Genomic DNA, 24293 nt, shown 5'->3' on the forward strand with positions numbered 1-24293 from the left:
CAGTTCATAGGGTAATAGATTCCAATTCCGTGCAATTCTAACTAAGAACGATCTCGCACAAACATCTCTATAAATCCTTGGTATAACTATTTGAGGATTTCTTGTTGAATGAGAAAACACAAAAAGACTGTATAGAGATGTTGGTGTGCGACATTTGATAATATTATAAAAGGCAACAAGAATCCTATAAGACACAAAATCGGTAAAAGAACACCCCAGAAAAAGTTTAACATATCTAGATATATGGTTCCTTCGGGGAACGTTGTAAACAAAACGCACAACTGAATTTAAAATTCTCTGTAAACGTGTAAAACTGATCCCGATACAACCCGAGATTACTTCCAAACCATATAGAATGTTAGACATCAGCACAGCATGAGCTAAATATTTTCTAATACGAAGAGGCATATATAATTTGGCGGAATAGATCTTTCTCAACAAAAAGCAAACTCTCCCAGATAAAGCATCAATATGTTGTCTAAAAGAAAGCTCATTATCCACTATAACACCTAAAATTTTGTGGTGAGTAACAAATTCAATATTATTGTAATTTAAATGGACATTTATATCGGAAGCCATATTATTCCCCCTACCAAACATCAAAGTCTTAGTTTTTGACGGATTAATTGTAAGATAATTCGCCGATGCCCAATTAGAGAATTGCTGCAGACATTCATTTACATTGCTTTCGAACAAAGATAAGTTATCACTATCTCCAGTTAAAATGAAGAAAATGTCATCAGCAAACTGCAACGTTTCACAAGATTTGAACTGCATGGTATCACGCAAGTCATTAACATAAAGAAGGAATAATAGTGGTCCCAGTATAGAACCTTGCGGTACACCACTATTTAAACTCACTGGGTCAGATTGGTTACCATTGATAGCAACAAACTGTGATCTATCTCTGATAAATGAATAAATCAGTTTACAGGCAGTTCCAGAAAAATTAAAATTATCTCTTAATTTAGTGATTAAATGAGCAAAGTTAATGGAATTGAACGCTTTTGACAGATCAAGAGATAAAAGGACACTTAATTTTCGATCATTAATATTATGGCGGATGAAATCAGTGGCTTTTAAAAGTAAGTGTGTGGTGTTGTGCCTTTGCCGGAATGCAAACTGTGTGTCAGATATCATATTTGAAGTGTATTCCAAAATTTGATTCTTTAAGATCACTTCCATAATTTTTGAAATTGCTGGTAGGATTGATATTGGACGTAGGTCATCTGGACTATATACGTTTTTAGCTTTTGGTATAGGAACTACTCGGGCATTTTTCCAAGCTAATGGGTAAGAGGAACAAGTCAAGATGAAATTGACCAAATCCAAAATATAGTCACATATGTAAGGAATGACAAGTTTTATAAAGCGGATTGGTATTCCATCAATACCAACCGCATTCGACTTAATTTTATTAACCGCCTCAAAAATCTCAACCACAGAAACACATCTAAAGGAAAACGAAGTAGTGTCATTAAATTGAGTTATATCAAAATTATCATCCGACGTAGAATTGGCCTGTGCGAAAAAAGTATTTATATCATTGACATCAATATCAAATTCTGCGCTATCATGTTGCACACATCCCGAATTCCTGAGCACTTTCCAAATTTCAGACGAAGTCATATTACCAAAAAGCTTTGAAAAATATCTCCTTTTATTCCTACGAATAACTGTCCTTGCTTTGTTACGATACCTACAATACTTTACCCAATTTTCCTGAGACTTATTTCTCTGGAAAGCAGTATATGCTAGATCCCTTACAGATCTTGCAAAAGTTACGTCCCTTGCCATAAACCAACGATCTGGAGAAAACTGTACCTTCTTTCTAACAATTGGTACACAAGAAAAAAGATCAGCAAGCAAACCACCTAAATAAGAACATTTTTCATTTGCATCGATTGAATTAGACATTGCATTATTATCAAAGGACTCAAGAAAGCTAAATAACCTAATCCAATTAATATTGTTATAATCACGAAACTCTATAAAATCGGGCAGATAATGGACATCGAAATCTATAGATGCAAAAATAAGAGCATGGTCAGACACAGACGGACATTGAACCTGATCAAAATATCTCACACATGAACTATCACTCGTAAGCATATAATCAATAAGTGAGGTTGATCTTCTACCTAAGTTAAAATGTGTGGGCATGGAATTATGTACGATAGATATATTATACTGGGCACAGATAGAACGAAAAGCATTGGCTCTGGATGTGTCAAAGAGATTGATGTTAAAATCCCCTAAAATGAAAACTTTGGAGTATTTAGAAAATAGGTCTCTATGGTGGCATTCAAATTCAACTAAATTTCCATTGGGCAAATAGACAACACCAAACAATATTTGAATATTGTTAAAATGCACTACGACAAATAACGACTCACATCCTAACTCTGAAACTTTCAACACAACTTTATAAGAAATTCCGCTACGTATAAATATCCCTACACCCCCACCTCTGCCAGGACGATGTCGGTCATTCCGACAGAACTTATATCCAGGCAAGGAAACAGCTTTACTACATATTTCAGCCGACAGCCATGTTTCTGAGACTGCAAAAATATGAAATATGCCATCTCTTAAGATTTGCCTCAACTCTTCAATCTTTGACAAAGGTTTAAGACTTCGGCAGTTTAGATGAGCTAACTTGAAACTGCGGTCAAATGGGCAAAGTACATCCTTTATGTATGAGTTATTATTCACGACTGGACCTAGATTATCACGTAAGGGCATAATAAATCAAAAAACAGTTTGTGGGGGGGAACCAAGAATCGAAATAAAAAACTAATACTATACAATATAAATGCATTTAAAACGAATTCAAACTTAACATACTCATACAGCTGATCATAAAATTCTAAGAAATGAGATCTACTACACAATATTAGGAAACTAGTTATTGAAATGCAAGTATTAAAAAAATGTTAAAGTGTCAAATACTGCTTAAGTGGAAACATCTGGGGATTCATTCAAAAGCGAGGCAGCATTCTTGACGTCAGCAAACAATACTTTGCCGTCCGGAAACATTAGTTTGGCTTTCAGCTCATGTGAGTTCAAAATTTTAAATTTTGTAATAATATTTTGTTTTTGAAGTTTTCTACAAATTGAGTTGAGGTAAGCTGCACCTGGCGAGTAATGCTCGTTAAGATACACACGATTAGTTAAATCCCTACAGGCTCCATCCATTATATCACACGCCTTAAGTGATCTAGTTTTGAAGTATTCCTTCATCATACAGTCACGGGCATGCACATTATTAAATTTGACCAGAATCTGTGCCTTCTTGCTTATGTAAGATACGTGGCTAATGTCACTGCTAGAGATTGGTACGTTGAAAAATGTACCCAAGGATAGAACAGGGGCAAGAAGATCTTCGATTCCCGCTGGCAATCCACCAATTAACATGTCAGCTCTGTTCAGTCTCCGATGCAACAAATTGATCTCAGCTTGCAGATCAGATAGTTTTGATGATGCATTAGATTCCACATGATTAATACGATCGTTGCAAGTTTTTATGTCACTCCTAATTTCAGTGAAACACGAAGACATTTCATTTTTTATATCATCAAGTGCTGTCTTTATAGAATTTTGTTCTGATTGGTTATTCAATATAAACCCATCAAATTTGGCATTTAAATTGCGAATTTCATCAGCAATGCTGTCACTATTGTGATTGGTGCGGGTGTTTCCATTACATTTAGCACAAATGAAATGCGTATATTTCATAGCACGCAACGCTAATAAGTTTTTATCACTAATCTTGGCACAGGGGGCATGTAGCCATTTGTTACAGACTCCACACAATATACTCCCCTGAGTTTTTGTAATAGTCTCATCACAAGCACCACACTTCGTCATTTTTTCTTCCTTAAACACGTAACAGCGCAGCAAACGGCAGCACAGCAACAAGAAATAGCAGCAACAAAAGCAATCAAGAACAACGAAATAAGCAACCAGCAAAATTGTTACGTAAGAACGCCACAATAAGAAACCGCTTGATGAAAATGATGATGATTAAATGATTTATCACACGAACTCCAGGTAATTTGTGTCGGACTATTAATAAATTGCAAGAATTTAGTGCAGCGAAATGTATAACAACGATCAGTGCGAATAAAAAAAGATAATTTAGCGAATGATCAGCCGCAATGAAAAAAAAACACGACTACTCAGGCATAGTGTTGCCAGATTTGCCAGATACAGGGTGAGATAAAAAAACAGCTAAGTTCGGCTGGGCCGAGCTTTTAATACCCTCCACCATTTTAAATAAACTTGAAGAGTTTCCGAAAACTACCACTTCAATGAAAACCGTTATATGGGGACTATACGAAGCCGTGAACCTACATACGAAATATTTTGTCATAGGCTGTAGTACCCATTGATAAATTCAAATACGAAATTCGAAATAATTCCGGTAAATAATGTCGCTAAAATCATGAAAAATACTGAATATCGGGGAGGCACTGTTATATTGGGACTATACGAAGACGAGGACCGACATGGCCCATTTACGAACTTAACCTACCTACTGGGTTATATGGGGGCTATTCCAAGACGTGGACGTGCATACAAAAATTTTTGTCATGGGCTATAGTAGTAGTACCCATTACAAACTTCAAATACGGAATTTGAAATAATTCCCGTAAATAATGTCGCTAAAATCATGAAAATATCGAATATCGGGAGGTACCATTATAGGAGGGCTATGCCAAAACATGGACCGACATGGCCCATTTATGAACTTAAACTGCCTGCAAAATTTTAGCTTTCTATCTCAATTCGTTCGAAAGAGAGCGTGATTACAACCGACAGACAAACAGACGGACATCGATAAATCGTCTTAGAATTTTACGCTGAAATTCTAAGACGATGCGAAAACGTAGACCGACGTAGCCCATTTACGAACTTAAACTGCCTGCAAAATTTTAGCTTTCTATCTCAATTCGTTCGAAAGAGAGCGTGATTACAACCGACAGACAAACAGACGGACATCGATAAATCGTCTTAGAATTTTACGCTGATCCAGAATATATGTACTTTGTAGGATCTATCATGAATATTTCGAGGAGTTACAAACGGAATGACAAAGCTAATATACCTTCCGTAGAATGGTTGAGGGTGTAAAAATAACACAATTTTTGCTCTGTTTTAATATTTTATTTAAAAATTATTAAAAACGGAGAATTGTTGTATTCGTTTTGAGACTATACCCAGTTACCCTTAATTTTAGATTTTCTATATATTATATGTAATTTTGGAAAATGTGATTATTATCAAGCTGAATTAATTATAAAAAATATATATATAATAAGACAAAAAATGGGATCCAAACAAAGAGACATTTTGTTTCGTATCAACATACATCGAGTGTGGCGAAGGAAACGCGTACAATTTCCACTACAAATGTTTAATAGTTTGCCAATAATTTAAATACGTTAAGATTTAATTACAATGTTGGAAGTCTATGTATAACAATTCACGTTTATTATCTATTGGTTTGTTCCCAATTATACTACATATATTATTGGCTATATAACAAAACGTATGTATATGTTCTCCATAGTTCGAAATTTTGTTCGAATCATTACAATAATTTAAATATTTTCATAGCAATAAAAATTCTTCTCCCTCAGAAAGAAGATATAAAGAAATATATAGATTTTTGTTTTTAAGAAGTTCATCTCCCATAAAAAATTGTTTCACTATTTCAGTGGGAAAATTGGAAATTGAAAATATATTGGATCCCATTTGTGATATACTCAAAATAATTTTGTGATAGCAGCAATATGTTTTCATTTTTCTTATTAATTTTCGTTATTTCTATCAAATCGATATAACAAATAATGCACAAATAAAGTCAAATATTAATAAACAACACTTAGAGGCGACGACATATGTATATATATGGTGACAAAAATTAAAGAAGAAATAAGTTTACAAAGTATTTAATTTCAATTCTATGATTGTGATAAACTATTACGAGAACTAGGACGTTCAATTGTCATTGTTTGCTGGGGTACTTGGCTATCGGGACTGATGCCAAGACCAGAATAAATTTCCTTCATAACAAAGAGTATGGTGTCCTCAGAGTCCCTGCAATTGGAAATAGAAAACATTGTCAATTGCAAAGCGTATTTTAATTATTTACTTTTTTTTCTTTTGCATAAACCAACTCACCAATAACACACATGACTGCTGAGCGCAAAAATATACTCATTAATGAATTCCAGCGGTGCCTCCTGCAGCACATAGTCAATACGTTTCGAATCGTTTAATTTGCCCAGGGGGAAATCTATTTCAACCATGTCATCGGATATGGCCGTGGACACAGAATCGGTGCGTGCACGTGGCGGGGCATGTGACGGCAATGGCAATTGTTGACTACTGCTGCTACTTTGCTGTGGCTCATCACCTGGGGATAGGTGATCTTGATTGGGCGTTTGTGATTGCGATGGTTGTTGGCTGCCGCCACTGCCTTGACGTTCCATTTGCATTTGCATTTCAATGACCTGCAGAAAAGAAGTGAAAGAGATACGATTAAATAATCAGAACACAAATATTTTCTTAAAAAAGTTTAAGATTGTAAGTTGCTGAAAAAAATCTTAAAAAGCCATGGATAGCTTGATGTAATATATTTTCTTCATCATTTTTTCATTTCTTTTCTTCATTTCATATTTTCATAAAACAAGAATTGGGAATTAGGTGTCCTATGACTTTCACGATAGGTAACTTAAAATAAGTTCACGACCTTTGTATAATCTCTTAGAAATAAAAAAAATATCCACGACAAGTGGTTCAAAATGTCCTTTAAAGAAATTCACGACTAGTGGCTTAAAAATATTAAAAAAAAAATCTTGACGAATTGGTCAAAAATTTTTGATGAAAAATTCTCCATTAATGAATCTGCCAAAAATAGCTCAAAACATTGGCGTCACCTTGTATGTTGTTAAGGCTCTATATAAAGAAGTCAATTTTTGACTGAAGAACATAAAACTTTTTTGGAACATTAAGTGGAAAATATGAATAAAACTCAAAAAATGCTAGAAATCCTGGTTAGGCCTTTATACAGGGTGAGATAAAAAAACTGCAACAAAGTCAAACGCCATAATTTTTACATTTTTTTAAATGTTATTGAATGAAAGCAAAAAATGTCGGAAATAGCATCAAATTTTAGAATAAGTTTAGATTTCTTCGAATTGGTCACCTTTGGCTCGAATTATGGTCTTCAAACGGCCAATGAAACCGTCACACGCTGCCCAAATGTTGCTCTGCGGTATTTTGGTCCATTCCCGGCGAAGCGCTTGCTTGAGGTGGTATTTTGGTATTTTCTTAGTGCCAACCTTGCTTTTCAAAATACTCCAGACACAATAGTCCAACGGAGATTGGTATCCGGGAATTTTGGTGGCCATTGTGCGCTGAAAATGAAGCGACCATTGTGCGCTGAAAATGAAGTAACCGTTCTTGGGTGGCGAGTGCTATGGTGCTGAGTCCTGTTGGAAATTACAAGGTCTGCGGCCACAAATGTTTGCATTCCCAAGGCTTTAATACACCCTCCAGAATACTTTCGCGAAAATATTCGGCATTTATTCTGATGCCATGTTCGATTAATACGAGCGGAGAGCGATCATCGGCTGTTATGGCCCATACCATCACCATGGCCGGCGCTTGAATTCTGGTGGCCAACTGAAGGTGCACATTTTCAGCTGACCTCTTTGGCAAGTAAACACGATCATTTTGTTTGTTTACAAACTGCTGGACAGCGAATATTTTCTCATCGGAGAACCAAACCAAATTCTTTAACTCTTTTGAGTCTATTTTCTTTCTGTTGCGGTGTAAGTTCTTGGACTTTTTGGAATTTCAATGGCTTTACTCCGAGCTCATTTTTCAATATTTGCCGAATGGAATATGGGGATATGTTCAGCTCATGACCCATTTTTCGGCCATTGCGACGTGGGTTTCGATCAAATCGCTTCTTTACTTTTCGAACCATTTCTGTTGATGTTGCTGGTTTCTTCCGTCCACTTCCTTGACGTCGGGCAACAAGTGAAGTGTTCTAACATTAGCCACTTGTAGTTTTCCAAAGTAATCACACTATCACGAATAATTTTTTTTTCTAGAAAATTCTCACCGAAATGCTTTTGTACGCTTGTAAAGAATATAATGAGCTGTCACTGGAATAATATTAATAGCTGTCGGACGAATGGCTTGGAAATGACAGCAGTCTGGCGTTGGTTGCAGTTTTTTCATCTCGCCCTGTATAGTAGAATTTTCTATGACAAAAATTTTTTGCCGTTTTTTATTTTTGCCGAATTATAACCATTTTTGAAAAAAGACAAAAACACTCCTTGTTGGCTCGCTTGAGGGTTAAAATTAAAAAATTTCGACAAAATTTTGAATAGTAATATTTGTCGAAGACACAATATATCTAAAATTTAAGGATCTCAGGGAACCTTCATAACAAATGTGGAAGAGGTGGAAATTTTTTCACTATGTAGCTCCACTTACATAATCTACCGGCCGATCAAAAATAGTCCCAAAAAATTTACGCCTGGTGGCCGAAAAATATTCTTAATAAATAATCCTAAAACATTCCCTCTGGCAGCCAAAAAAATATTCCCAAAAAATCCACTTCAGGCTGCCCAAAAATATTGCAAAAAACCTCCTAACTGGCAGCCCCATAATATTCCCAAAAAATCCCCATCAGGCAGCCCACAACAATTCCCAAAAAATCCGCATTTGTCCCACTCACCTTTTGCACTTCCTTCTCCATCATTTCCTCCGTTTCCTTTTTCGACTTGGCCAGGGGTCCAAAGAAGTTGACACTATCTAATGTGTTTTTGAACTTATCCAAGAAACGATGCTTCAAATCTGTGCTGACACGCGCCATAGTCTCCTTCAATTCCAAATGCATGCGTTTGCGTCCCTTGTGATGGGGTATTAGGACGGGGCGTACGCCACTTAAATCAGGATTGACTAAAGCTTCAATGCGATAGGCAACCGGATCATAGGGATGGAAAATGTTATAGAAACCGGGACATGTGGGTAGACGGAAGTCCAGGCCAAGCTTATCAATGCCACGAATGGTGACAAACATACCTAGGAAAGGAAATTTCGTTAACTACAATCTATGACAAGTATTTATCCCACCTACCTATGGGCGAGCCAAGGGCAAAGAATTTCTTGGGCTGAAAGATCAATTGCCCGTAATTGATGAACGGTTGTCCAGTGCCAGCTGGACCCATGGTATAACTAATCGATTTTGCTTCCAATTGTTGATTGCTATCTGTTGCCAAATTGCCTTGGCTAAGAAATTGTTGATCGGGATTTTCGAGATTCTTTTCTTCACTTTCTTTGATGGGATTTTGATGACACAGCAAATCGAAAAGTATCAATGATCCCAAGCTATGGCCAGCCAAGGAAACGCCACCACTGAAATCAGGATGCCTTTGACGATATTTCATGTAGATGTCATTTAGCGACATTACAATTGAATTCATAATCCTTTGACAGAATGTGGGACTGGTATAGAAGAGAATATCCAGCAGAGTGTCGTTGGTAAAGTTGCGCAATTTCGGTATAGATTCCAAGGTAATGGAACGTAATTTCTCATCGATGCCCAATTCGATGGAGTGCAGGTGGCTGTGCCATGATATGGGCAGGACTTCAACGCGTCCCACCAAACCCAAATCGGCGGAATTTTTGTAATGCGACTGGACCAATTGATGGGCAATGGTGCGGAAATCTTCAACTGCAATGGGACAAAAAGGGAGTATTTAATTTAAGCTTGGAATGTAGGTTGTAATTGTTGTTGTTAGCTTACCAACTTCCTCTACCGATCTCAGTTTCAAATCACAGGCCGAACCAATGCCATGAACCATGAAGAGTAGATGATCCACTTTCTGGGATTCACCCTGGGCAATATTGAAGTCGTCAAGATCCCGCTTCACCACTCGCGGTCTGGTGGTTGTTTGCTAAAAGAGAACAGCATTTAATTTTAGACATCTTCCATTGAGGACATGTCCTTACCGTTGTACCACCCCAGGCATCTTGATTTTGTTGTTGCTGGAAGTGTACAATAACCGTGGGACCATGGAACACCACCTGTTCGCCCATACCCAATATTATGGTTTTATGCCACACCCCACTTTCGGCTGCCTGTTTATATTCGCCCTCCAGGACGTCGGCGGTGCTCTCTTCATAGGGTATATATTTGGAATCGACTGCTTTGTAGAACCATGAACAACGTCTCACCTCGATGGGTTCACTTTCCCAGTAGACACTGCGCTTGAGACGTTCCTTGATGTAGACATCATAGCGGCCACCTTCAACGGCCACAACTTCGGGTTTATCTTCTGGAAATGTAAAATGGAAATGGGAGAAAATTGGATTAACAACTTGTGTTTGATTTTGGAAGGTATGGACACATAGCTGAAATGTCATATAGGATCATGGGTCACGGAGATCTGAAGTACCTATTTTGAGAATTTACAAATGCATTTTACGAATATTTTTGAAAGAGCCGAGAATATTTAGCCATTGATGGGCCAGAGGATAGGTCTAGTTTTGAGTTCGATTTTTTCTCTTATTTTTGAATTTTTATAGCATACTTTTAGGCGCTACACACAATTTTAAACTTCATAGAAACGCATTATATCATAATGCATGTACAGAGTGAGATGAAAAAACTGCAACCAACTTCAGACTGCTGTCATTTCTAAGCCACTCGTCCGACAGCTATTAAAATTAATCCAGTGACAGCCCATTATATTGTTTACAAGCGTACCAATGCATTTTGGTGAGAATTTTCCAAAAAAAAGTCATTCGTAATGAAATACATTCGGGTGGAAAACCGCAAGTGACTACCCACAGAGCACTCCAGCATTTAAATGTGAATAAATCTTTTGTGTCTCGTACCATCGTTACTGTGATACTGGTTGCGTAGCCCGACGTCAAGGAAGTGGACGGAAGAAAACAGCAACATCAGCAGAAATGGTTCGAAAAGTAAAGAAGCGACTTGATCGAAACCCGTGTCGCAGTGGCCGAAATATGGCTCGTGAGCTGAACATATCGCAATATTCAATTCGGCTAATATTGAAAAATGAGCTCTGGGTAATGTCATAGAAATTCCAAAAAGAAAATAGCCTCAAAAGAGCTAAAGAGTTGTTTCGCATTTCCGAATTTGGTTTTCCCCGATGAGAAAACATTCGTTGTCCAGCAGTTTTTAATCAAACAAAATGATCGTATTTTCTTGCCAAAGAGGGCAGCTGAAAATGTGCACCTTCGGTTGGCCACCAGAACTCAAGCGCCGGCCGTCATAACAGCCGATTATCGCTCTCCGCTCGTCTTAATCGACCGTGGCATCAGGATAAATGGCGAATATTATGGAGAAAATATTATGGAAGGTGTATGAAAGCCTTGGACACGCAAAAATTTTGGCTGCAGACTTTGGACATTCCAACATGACTCATTACCAGCACTCAGTACGCACCACTCAAAAATAGTTACAAAATGGGGTTCCTCGCTTCTCTACCAAAATCTCCTTATACCAATCCGTTGGACTATTGTGTCTGGAGTATTTTGGAAAGCAAGGTTGGCACTAAAAAATACCCAAATGTCGATCACCTCAAGCAAGCGCTTCGCCGGGAATGGACCAAAATATATCAGAGCAAAATTCGGGCAGCGTGTGAAGGTTTCATTGGCCGTTTGAAGGCCATAATTCGTGCCAAAGGTGACCAATTCGAACAAATCTAAACTTATTCTAAAATTTGATGCTATTTCCGACATTTAATAAAATTAAAAAAAAAATTTAAAAATTATGGCGTTTGACTTTGTTGCAGTTTTTTTATCTCACCCTGTATACACATCACTATAACATATAGAGCTTTAAAATTTTGCCTAGAAATTGTCCAGGATGTTTTGTAAGAAAAAATATATCGGCCCAGACACGGGCATAGTCTCCATATAACGTCCCATATAACTCAGGGGGTATGATTTTCAGTCTGGATTAAATGTGCTGCAATTTGAAATTTGTGGGTGGTCTCAGTGGGAGTTTTGAAGGTTTCTTTCGAATTTTCAACAAAATCCCCATTAAATTGGCATTTCGGGTTTTGAGTGGGCGAATGAATTCATTCCTCGCAAAAAATAAATATTTTAGGTGAATTTTTGTTAGTGGAAAATTTTGAGCCACCTGTTGCAGATTTCCATTTTTTTAATATTTTCAAATTACAATTTCAGGATTTATACAAATACTTTTGGCCCGTGAGACGTGATATTTTTTAGGAATATATATTACCCAGAAGTTATTTTAAAAACAAGTTAAAAAGTATCAGTCGGTATTGCCGCCAGAGATATACCCTCAGCCTATGTTCGATTATCTAAATATATTTTTACTAGTGTTAAGGTTATTCAAACGTTTGACCCTCTATGGAGCAGATCTCGAAAGAATGGGCCAATATTGCCCATTTCCTATCGGACCCAAAATATGATATAAATATTTCGACAGATGTGCCAAGTCTAAATGGAATCGGATGTTAATTTGGCGATTTATGAGCTTCATGGGTACTCAAAATTTCAATATTTTGTGGGGGAGGTACCAGAAGGAGTGGACCGATGTATTCCCCCTTCACACCAGACCATGGGCTAATACAAATATTAGGATGTGTGAAATTTGAAGACAATCGGACCTTTACATCACATTTAATGAGATTGTAATTATTCAAAATTTTGACCATTTGTGGGGGAGGTACTTGATGGAGTGGACCGATATTGCCCATTTTCACACCTGACCTAGCACTGACGCAAATATTAGGATTTGCAAAGTTGGAGCAAATTCGGATTATCCTTTCTCTTCGTGTGCAAAAAATATATTTTTTGAAAATTTCGACCTTTTGTGGGGGAGGTACCAGAAGGAGTGGACCGATATTGCCCATCTCCGAACTCGATCTAAGTTTGACAAAAATATTACGATGTAGCCAATTTGGACCAAATCGAATACTCCCTTCGAGAGTTATCGTGCGCACCAGCCAGCCAGACAGACGGACGGACATCGCTAGATCGACTCCAAATGTTCTGAAACGGATTTGGTCCAAAGAGACCTAGGGTCTAAATCCGTTATTTCGACTAGGCACGTTTAGGCCGTATCAAATGATATATACCCTCTGTAGCCATATGGCTGAGGGTATAATAATAACTTCTATGAGCTTACGTTCTCGTCACATGGGTAAAAAAATGTTTTTGTCATAGAAGTTATTTTTAAAATAACTTCTGGGGAGAATATCCCAGACAAAAAACAAGGTAACTAATGAGGATTGGTGGCTCTTTCCGAAACCTAGGTATTTCCTTCCTTACCCCCTGGTAAACACTACCATCGTTCTCCACTAATAAACAAACGTTGTTTTTATAAAAACAACAATAAAGGGATAAGGCCTGACCATTTTGCAACAACAAAATACTATGGTATCCCGAACAAACAAGCCAATATGTCGCCATTATGCTATTGTGGAATATAGGGTATCAACATATTTGACTTTGACCATTCTTGTTTTGTTTGTTACTCTTATCTGTTCTGACTTTCTTTTCCAATCTGAACCAGTATAGAAAAGAATGTGAATATTCTAATTGCTGCATTGATTCGCCCAGATATGTTTGTTGTCTCCCAGTCTAGGCACGTGAACAATTTGCAACACAACGATGACCTTGAGATAACATTTGAAACACCAAATTCTTCATTCAAAACTACTCATCTGGGAGGCATTAACTTTACGTATGCGATATGTTTTCGTTATTTTTTTTTTTGTTCATGCAAAAAAATATAAAAAAATACAAACAAAAAACAATGTACGTTTTTTTACTAAAGCCAACAAAAAAAATTGATTTTATGTGCAATAACTTTGTTGGGCATGTACTATGTGTTAAAATTCAAAATTTTCCAAGATTACAGGATAATCCCAGTAGATTTTAAAAAAAGTAGTAAAAGTAAAAGAATAAGAAAAAGTTTTTAAAATTTACAACACAAAGTAACCAAATCGGAGGAGAGAATAGGGGTCCCTTCCAAATTTTTGGACCATTTTTAATTAAGATTTTTTGGAATTCTTTCAATTTAGATACATAGTGTCTGTGGGAGTATCACTGCTAACAATACAATGATTATTTTTGAGCCCTCAAGTGAGTCACCGAACCTGTCTTTTTTACCAATAAATGGTTAAAAATTTCCTTTTGAACGGGGTGACAGAAAGTGAAAATATTTTGCAAAAATATTCGTCATGAAATTATATGAAAGATCCCGGAATACATCAAAAGTCTAAGCCTTACCAAAACGCCAAGAATTCTCCTACAAAGCATCATGCTAGAAGGATGCCATCAAAGACGTAAATATTCTTCATCAAATTTCACCATAAGTCGCCATAGAAAATAAATCTCTATTTCCAATATTTTTAAAAAATATTTGTATTAATATGGCCAAAAAAAACTCGGAATATATTTCCAAATTGTTTCGATAAATTTTTCCTCGGTCTTTTTACGCGTTGATGCAAGGAAGTATCATAAAATCTCGTTTTGAGCAAAAAGTCTCAAAAGAGGAAATATTCTACACCAAATTTCATTATAATTCTCGGAATAGACTACATATCTAAATTTAATAATTGTTAAGAAAATTACATTCGAAATTTTTATTTTAAAAGTTTAAATTAGGTGTTTACGTTTTCTACTATTAATTGTATATGTTTCTAATCTGAGTCAAAATCTCCCTGAATATTTATTTTTTAGGGAAAAGTGTAAAAGGAAGAAATATTCCAGATCAAATTTCATTATGAGTCTCTGAACAAAAGAAGTGTCTAAAGTTAATATGTATCGTAAAATATATTATTAATATTAAGTTTTTCAAAAAAAAAAAAAAATGATGATTTACTTTTCATGAGAAATTTTTTGGTCTGCTTCCGAGTTGATACATGAAAGTAAGATAAAACTTAGTTTTAGGCATAAAGTGTCAATGGAGGAAATATTCTATACAAAATTTCACCATAAGTCTTATAATAAACTATATATGTAGGTACAATAGTTGTTAAGAAAATTACAAATGAACTTCATATATTAAAAGTGGAATTTTGCGTTCACATTTTTGTCTATTAATTTTATACGTATCTGTTCTGAGTCAAAATCTCCCATAAAAGTTAATTTTTTGGGAAAGTGTTAAAGGAAGAAATATTCTACATCAAATTTTATTATGAGCCTCCGAACAAAAGAAGGGTCTAAAGTTAATATGTATCGTAAAATAATGCAATTAATTTTCAGTTTGTAAAAAAAAAACGTTTTCATTTTTCATGGAATTTTTTTGGCCTTTTTATGAGTTGATGCATAAAAGTAACATAAAACTTTGTTTTAGGCAGAAAGTTTTAATGGTGGAAATATTCTACATAAAATTTCACCGAAAGTTTCAGAATAAACTATATATGTAGGTACAATAGTGGTTAAGAAAATTACAAATGAACTTCATATATTAAAAGTGGAATTTTGCGTTCATATTTTTGTCTATTAATTTTATACGTATCTCTTCTGAGTCAAAATCTCCCACAAAGGTTAATTTTTTTTGGGGAAAGGATTAAAGGAAGAAATATTCCAGATCAAATTTCATTATGAGCCTCCGAACAAAAGAAATGTCTAATCATGATATGTATCGTAAAATAATACAATTTATTTTTCAGTTTATAAAAAAAACGTTTTCATTTTTCATGGAATTATTTTCGGTCTTTTTACGAGTTGATGTATAAAAATTACATATAACTACGTTTTAGGCATAAAGTGTCAATTGAGGAAATATTCTATACAAAATTTTACCATAATTCTCAGAATAAACCATATATGTAGGTACAATAGTTGTAAAGAAAATAACATTCGAAATTAATATATTAAAAGTTTAATTTATACGTATTTATATTTTTGTCTATCAATTTTATACGTTTCTCTTTTAAGTAAAAAACTCCCATAAAAGTTTTTTTTTGGGAAATGTGTTAAAGGAAGAAATATTCCAGATCAAATTTCATTATGGGTCTCTGAACAAAAGAAATGTCTAAACATGATATGTATCGTAAAATAATACAATTTATTTTTCAGTTTATAAAAAAAAACGTTTTAATTTTTCATGGAATTATTTTCGGTCTTTTCACGAGTTGATGTATAAAAATTACATATAACTACGTTTTAGGCATAAAGTGTCAATGGAGGAAATATTCTATACAAAATTTTACCATAAGTCTCAAAATAAACTATATATGTAGGTACAGTAGCTGTTAAGAAAATTACATTCGAAATTCATATATTTAAAGTGGAAATTATGTGTTTACATTTTAGTCTATTAATTTTATACGTATCTCTTCTGAGTCAAAATTTCATAAAAAAGATATTTTTTCGGAAAAATGTCAAAGGAAGAAATATTCTAGATCAAATTTCATTATAAGCCTGCGAACAAAAGAAATGTCTAAACATGATATGTATCGTAAAATAATACAATTTATTTTTCAGTTTATAAAAAAAAAGTTTTTAATTTTTCATGGAATTATTTTCGGTCTTTTCACGAGTTGATGTATAAAAATTACATATAGCCACGTTTTAGGCATAAAGTGTCAATGAAGGAAATATTCTATACAAAATTTTACCAGAAGTCTTAAAATAAACTATATATGTAGGTACAATAGTTGTTAAGAAAATTACATTCGTAAAGTGGAAATTATGTCTTTACATTTTAGGCTATTAATTTTATACGTATCTCTTCTGAGTCAAAATTTCCCATAAAAGATAATTTTTTTCGGAAAAATGTCAAAGGAAGAAATATTCCAGATCAAATTTCATTATGAGCCTCCGAACAAAAGAAATGTGTAAACATGATATGCATCGTAAAATAGTACAATTAATTTTCAGTTTATAAAAAAAAAACGTTTTAATTTTTCATGGAATTATTTTCGGTCTTTTTACGAGTTGATGTATACAAATTACATATAACTGCGTTTTAGGCATAAAGTTTCAATGGAAGAAATATTCTATACAAGATTTTACCATAAGTCTCAGAATAAACTATATATGTAGGTACAATAATTGTTAAGAAAATTACATTCGAAATTCATATATTTAAAGTGTAAATTATGTGTTTACATTTTAGTCTATTAATTTTATACGTATTTCTTCTGAGTCAAAATTTCCCAAAAAAGATAATTTTTTCAGAAAAATGTCAAAAGAAGAAATATTCTAGATCAAATTTCATTATGGGTCTCTGAACAAAAGAAATGTCTAAACTTAATATGTACCGTAAAGTAATATCATTAATTCTAAGTTCATAAAAAAACGTTATTATACCCTCCACCATACAATGGAGGGTATATTAATTTTGTTATTCCGTTTGTAACTCCTCGAAATATTCATGTCAGACCCAACAAAGTATATATATTCTTGATCAGCGTAAAATTCTAAGACGATTTAGCCATGTCCGTCTGTCTGTCTGTGTGTCTGTCTGTCTGTCCGTCTGTCTGTCTGTCTGTTGTAATCCCGCTATCTTTTGAACAAGTTGAGATAGAAGGCTAAAATTTTGCACACATGTATTTTTTCCCAGTAGGCAGGTTAAGTTCGTAAATGGGCCATGTAGGTCCAAGTTATCATATAGCCCCCATATAACGGTACCTCCCGATATTCGGTATTTTGATGATTTTAGCGACATTATTCACCGGAATTATTTCAAATTTGGCATTTGAAGTTTGCAATGGATGCTTCAGCCCATGCCAGAAAATTGTCTGTGCAGGTCCACGTCTTCGTATAGCCCCCATATAACGGTACCCCCCATATTCGATATTTTGACAATTTCAGCTTCATTATAAACAGATTTTTCTTCAAGTTTCGAATTTAAATATTGTAATAATTTATGACAAAAGTTGCCTATGCAGGCCCACGTCGTCGTATAAGCATTCGGTATTTTTAAGATTTTAACAGAATTTTTAACGGGTTTTATTTTTTGGAAATTGCCAAATTTGTACAAAATGGTGGAGGGTATTAAAAGTTCGGCCCGGCCGAACTTACAGCTTTTTTACTTGTTATTTTTCATGGGAAATTCTTTGGTCTTCTTACGAGTTGATGCATGAATGTAAGGTACAACTTTGTTTTAGGCAAAAAGTGTCAATGGAGGAAATATTCTATACAAAATTTCACCATAAGTCTCAGAATAAACTATATATGTAGACACAGTAGCTGTTAAGAAAATTACATTTGAAATTCATATATTTAAAGTGGAAAGAATGCGTTTACATTTTAGTCAATTAATTTTATACGTATCTCTTCTGAGTCAAAATATCCCAAAAAAGATAATTTTTTGGGAAAAATATCAAAGGAAGAAATATTCTAGATCAAATTTCATTATGAGCCTCTGAACAAAAGAAGTGTCTAAAGTTAATATGTATAATTAATTTTATGTTTATATAAAAAAAATATTTTTCATGGATTTTTCTTTTGCCTTCTTACGAGTTCATGCAAAAAAAGTAAAATAAAATTTTGTCTTAGACAGAAAGTTTTAATAGGGGAAATATTCTACAAAAAATGTCACCATAAGTCTCCGAATATTACAAATTACATTCGAAATTCATATATTTAAAGTGGAAATTATGTGTTTACATTTTTGTCTATTAATTTTATACGTATTTCTTCTGAGTCAAAATCTCCATAAAACTTAATTTTTTGGAGAAATTGTCAAAGGAAAAAATATTCCAGATCAAATTTCATTATGAGCCTCCGAACAAAAGAAATGTCTAAACATGATATGTATCGTAAAATAATAACATTTATTTTTAAGTTTATAAAAGAAAATGTTTTCATTTTTCATGGAATTATTTTCGGTCTTTTCACGAGTTGATGTATAAAAATTACATATAACTACGTTTTAGACATAAAGTGTCAATGGAGGAAATATTCTACATAAAATTTCACCGAAAGTTTCAGAATAAACTATATATGTAGGTACATTAGTTGTTAAGAAAATTACAAATGAACTTCATATATTAAAAGTGGAAATTACATGTTTATATTTTTGTCTATCAATTTATATGTTTCTATTTTGAGTCAAAATCTCCCATAAAAGTTAATTTTTTGGGGAAAGTGTTAAAGGAAGAAATATTCCAGATCAAATTTCTTTATGAGCCTCCGAACAAAAGAAATGTCTAAACATGATATGTATCGTAAAATAATACAATTTATTTTTCAGTTTATAAAAAAAAACGTTTTAATTTTTCATGGAATTATTGTCGGTCTTTTCACGAGTTGATGTATAAAAATTACATATAACTACGTTTTAGGCATAAAGTGTCAATGGAGGAAATATTCTACATAAAATTTTACCATAAGTCTCAGAATAAACTATATATGTAGGTACAATAGCTGTTAAGAAAATTACATTCGAAATTCATATATTTAAAGGAATGTGTTTACATTTTAGTCTATTAATTTTATACGTTTCTCTTTTGAGTCAAAATCTCCCATAAATTTTAATTTTTTGGGGAAAGTGTTAAAGGAAGAAATATTCTAGATCAAATTTCATTATGAGCCTCTGAACAAAAGAATTGTCAAAACTTGATATGTATCGTAAAATAATATAATTAATTTTCAGTTTATAAAAAAAAAAAACTTTTTCGTTTTTATGGAATGTTCTTTGGCCTTTTTATGAGTTGATGCATAAAAGTAACATAAAACATTGTTTAAGGCAAAAAGTCTCAAAAAAGGAAATATTCTACACCAAATTTCACTATGAGTCTCCAAATAAACTTTATGTCTAAGTATAATAGTTTTTATGAAAATTACATTCGGAATTTAGGTATCAAAAGTGGAAATTATGTGTTAACATTTTTTACTGGTAATTTTAGACGTTCCTAATCTAAGCCAATTTCTCCATTAATGCTTCATTTTTTGGGGAATGTGTCAAAGGAAGAAGTATTCTACACCGAATTTCATTATGAGTTCCTGACCAAAAGAAATTTATAAACTTAATACGTACCCTTAAAAAAAAAAACGTATCAATTATGGTTGTTTCCAAAAACTCTCTTTTTTTTTTTTGGACAAATTTAAGACCATTTCTGTGTTCGCAGTAAATTTTCTTAAAATTCTACTTTGCAGCAGCCAATATGGACTGTGGAAAATTCCATGAGATTTTCATAGTATTCAATTTGAATATTAGATTATCTTAACCATTTTTATAGCATACTTTTAGACGCTTCCCAAAATTTTGAAAGAAAAAACAAAACGCCCAAGTACCAAAGTATAAATAAATATATATACGTATATATTATTGTATACAGTATATTGGTTCTTTAAGTTTAAAAAATCTAAAACTAAAATCAAAAGATGACCTGTAAAATGGCCACATGTGGCGGCGTAATTCAAAAAACAAATATAATCTTTTTGGAATACCCTGTATTTAAAATAGTTGTGTTCGTTCTTGTCCCCAAACTTGAGATAACGAGAGTTTTGCGATAATTTCAAAATTTTGCACAAAAGAAAACAATTTCGTTTCACCTTTGACCTTGCGTGAGAGATATGTTTGAACACGCTTAACACAAAAAAAGTTAAACTGCAACTTTCTCAATTCCTATAAATAGTGAATTTTTATTAATTTTTAACATTAGTTTGGTTTTGAAATTAGAGGAATCGTGATCTGGACCAGAAAAGCATGAAGAACTTTTTCCAACCGCTATTGGTGGTAGTCATTTTGGGAGTGGTACTGGGAAGCCCCAATGAGGACCACAATGTCGTCAATCAAAAACATCGCAGCTATTTAATGGACAATTTAGATGACATCTTCAGCCCCTGCACACAATTCTATCCCCATGTCTGCTCCCAGTGGATCGCCAATCACACCGAGCACATGGCCAATTATACCTCCATAACGGGCATGATCAATTTTGAAGCCATCCAGGAGCTAAGGGAATATTTGGAAACTACTACAATGACCAATGAACCGGACTATGTTAAACTGGTGCAAGATTTCTATGTGTCCTGTCGGGATAATAAGGAATTTCAGCATTTGAAATTTATGCAATGGATGGAAAGGGAGGAAAATATGAAGTGGGCCCTGCTCACACCAATGGATGCTAAAGGTGCTGTCTTCGATTGGCCATCCACCCTGGCTATTTTCCGTAAATATGGTTTCAATGATCTCCTGGTCGAGCAATAGAATAACTCCAAAAATGTTTTTGGTTATGTCAGTGTCTATAACATGCAGTATTTAAATAGCAGCATAACCCTGCCCCCGGGCACCATGGACTTTGTGGATCTATGGAAGATGATCGATGAGTTTGAAAATAAATTCGGTGAAATCGAAATGCCAGAGCCTCGGGAGGGGAAAATCTACAAATTAAAGGAATTACCCTATGACTGGTTTAGGAAATATCTAATGGCTCTCAGGAGATCTCAGCAGGGTCAGGATCTAAGCAATGTGGAGTTGGCCATAGATAATGTTGGCTGTTTGGAGGCTTTGGATCAGCTATTGAAGGAGTATGATGATGCCTTCATTTGTCGTTATTTGGAAGTACGCTTCCTAATCTATTTGGAAAAGTCGCAAAAATGGGCCAAACCCACAGAATGTATGAGTCAGACCAGAAGTTTTCTCACCTTGGCCACGGAATGGATCTACAGGGAGTTGCATCCAGAGCTAGTGGCAGAAGTACCGAAAATACACCAGATGTTTGAGAATATTATCAGAAATGTCAACAAAACCCTGGAAATGTTGAACAAGGATAAAATCATACCCCAAGAATTCCTAACCAGGCTGCAGACAATGAAGATACAAGTGGGCAATTTACCCGCGGAAAACATTGAAAAATCCCTGGAAGAAAATTATAAAAATTTGAAATTGAATCCCCACGATTATTATGGTAATTATTTGAAAATGCTGCGATTCTATTATAACCTGGAACTCGCCGGCAGCAACCCGACCAATTTTGAGTTATTCTTTAAAACTCCCACCTACATGATGCCCATGTGGGAAATAAGTCCCAAATATGTCATGAACACGAATCTCTTGCTCTTGCCGTATGGTCTATTGAGGCCACCATTTTACCATGTGGCCTATGAGGATATTTTCAAACAGAGCTCCCTGGGTAGTCTTATGGCCTTGCGCGTATTCGATCCCCTCTATACGATGGGCGAAGAGGTTAATGCTACCGCTATTCAGTTATTAGCCGATCTAACTGCTTTGCATTCGACATTTGAAATATTTTTCTCGTCTCTGCCATTGGAGAAAATGACAACCTCAGTGCAAGAACTTAAACAAATGTTTTTCGTCAATGCCGTGAATTATCGCTGTGAATTATCCTACAGCTATGCTGAGCGTGTCAATATGATGTTAATTAATGTGTCGGATTTTAATGAATCATTCGATTGTAAATTGAATAAAATGTTTAAGAAGCTGTAAAAAAAAACACAAAAAAAAAATAAAATTAAAAAAACGAGAGATTATAAAACGAGAAAAATTAATTTCAATTCTCACTATGAGTTCCTTTTCCAAAGAAAACTCAGGAATGTTTTCTATTTAGGGGTGTATTTTAGTAAGTTGTTCCATGGAGCTGAGGCTTTCTAGGGATAGTGACTTTAAAAGTCTTTTTCATTAAAATATTTTTATATTTCGTTATGCCAAGAAAAAGTCGTTTAGATAAAGAAGAAGGTATACCAAAATGGATGCTAATTATTTTATGGTATATATTAAATAAACAAATTTCTTTTGTTCAGAGACTCATAATGAAATTTGATCAAGAACAGTTCTTCCTTTGACACTTTCCCCAAAATATGAAGTGTTATGGCAAATGTTGACTCAGACTAGAAACGTTTAATTTTAAACAGACAAAAACGCAGAAATATATTTTCCACTTTTAATATGTACATTTTGAAAGCAATTTTCTTTAAAACTATAATACCTAGACATATAGTTTATTCTGAGACTTTTAGTGAAATTTTGTGTAGAATATTTAATCCATTGACACTTTTTCTCTAAAATAAAGTGTTAGGTTGCTTCCATGCATCAAGTCGAAAAAAGACAAAAAAAAAATCCTATTAAAATAAAATAAACATTTTTTTATAAATTTAAAATGAATGATATTATTTTATGATATATATTAACTTTAGAAACTTTTTTTGTTTGGAGACTCCTAATGAAATTTGATCTAGAATATTTCATCCTTTGACACTTTTCCCAAAAAATTAAGTATTAGGGCAAATTTTGACTCAGAGTAGAAACGTATAAAATTTACTGTCGTTAAACGTTAACACATAATTTCTACGTTTAATTTAAATATTTTGAATGTAATTTTTTTAACTAACTATTATACCCAGACATATAGTTTATTCTGAGACTTTTAGTGAAATTTTGTGTAGAATATTTAATCCATTGACACTTTTTCTCTAAAATAAAGTTTTAGGTTGTTTCCATGCATCAAATCGAAAAAAGACCGAAAAAATACCATTAAAATAAAAAAAAAAAAACTTTTTTTTTATAAATTTAAAATTAATGATATTATTTTATGATATATATTACGTTTCGACATTTATTTTACTCAGAGACTCATAATGAAATTTCATCTGGAATATTTCATCCTTTGACACTTTTCCCAAAAAATGAAGTATTAGGGCTAATTTTGACTCAGAGTAGGAACGTATAAAATTTACAGTCGAAAACGTTAACACATAATTTCTACGTTTAATTTATATATTTTGAATGTCATTTTTTAACTAACTACAGGGTGAGATAAAAAAAACTGTAACAAAGACAACCGCCATCATTTTTACAATATTTTTACAATATTTATTGTCGGAAGTAAAAAATGTGGAAAGTGGCCTCAAATTTTATAATAAGTTTAGATTTGTTCGAATTGATCACCATTGGCACGAATTATGGCCTTCAAACGGCCAATGAAACCGTCACACGCTGCCCAAATGTTGCTCTGCGCTATTTTGGCTCATTCCCGGCGAAGCGCTTGCTTCAGGTGATCGACACTTTGGTATTTTTTGTGCCAACCTTGCCTTCCAAAATACTCCAGCGCACAATAGTCCAACGGATTGGTATCCGGAGATTTTGGTGGCAATTGTGCGCTGGAAATGAAGCTAGGAACCTCATTTTGTAACCATTCTTGGGTGGCGCGTGCTGAGTGCGATGGTGCTGAATCCTGTTGGAATGTCCAAGGTCTGCGACCAAAATGTTTGCGTGCCCAAGGCCTTAATACACCCTTCAGAATATTTTAATATTCGACATTTATTCAGATGCCACAGTC

At 34.1% G+C, this 24293-nt stretch overlaps 1 protein-coding gene across 2 annotated transcripts in view; it reads right to left on the bottom strand.

Moving 5' to 3' along the window:
- Positions 1–5820: 5820 nt before the first annotated feature.
- The window catches only part of LOC101900024 (mucin-17), a 167913-nt gene continuing 149440 nt past the window's right edge, over positions 5821–24293 (bottom strand). For both annotated transcript variants that reach the window (XM_059122052.1, XM_059122053.1), the window contains exons 4-9: positions 10039–10364; positions 9833–9983; positions 9164–9760; positions 8762–9108; positions 6190–6521; positions 5821–6105 (exon numbers count right to left, since the gene is read on the bottom strand). In XM_059122052.1, the coding sequence (XP_058978035.1) occupies positions 5970–6105; positions 6190–6521; positions 8762–9108; positions 9164–9760; positions 9833–9983; positions 10039–10364 (1889 nt within the window). In that variant the 3' untranslated portion in view covers positions 5821–5969. The remainder of the gene's footprint in view (positions 6106–6189; positions 6522–8761; positions 9109–9163; positions 9761–9832; positions 9984–10038; positions 10365–24293) is intronic.

This window comes from Musca domestica, unplaced genomic scaffold (assembly GCF_030504385.1).
Source record: "Musca domestica strain aabys unplaced genomic scaffold, Musca_domestica.polishedcontigs.V.1.1 2, whole genome shotgun sequence".
Taxonomy (NCBI): Eukaryota; Metazoa; Arthropoda; class Insecta; order Diptera; family Muscidae; genus Musca; species Musca domestica.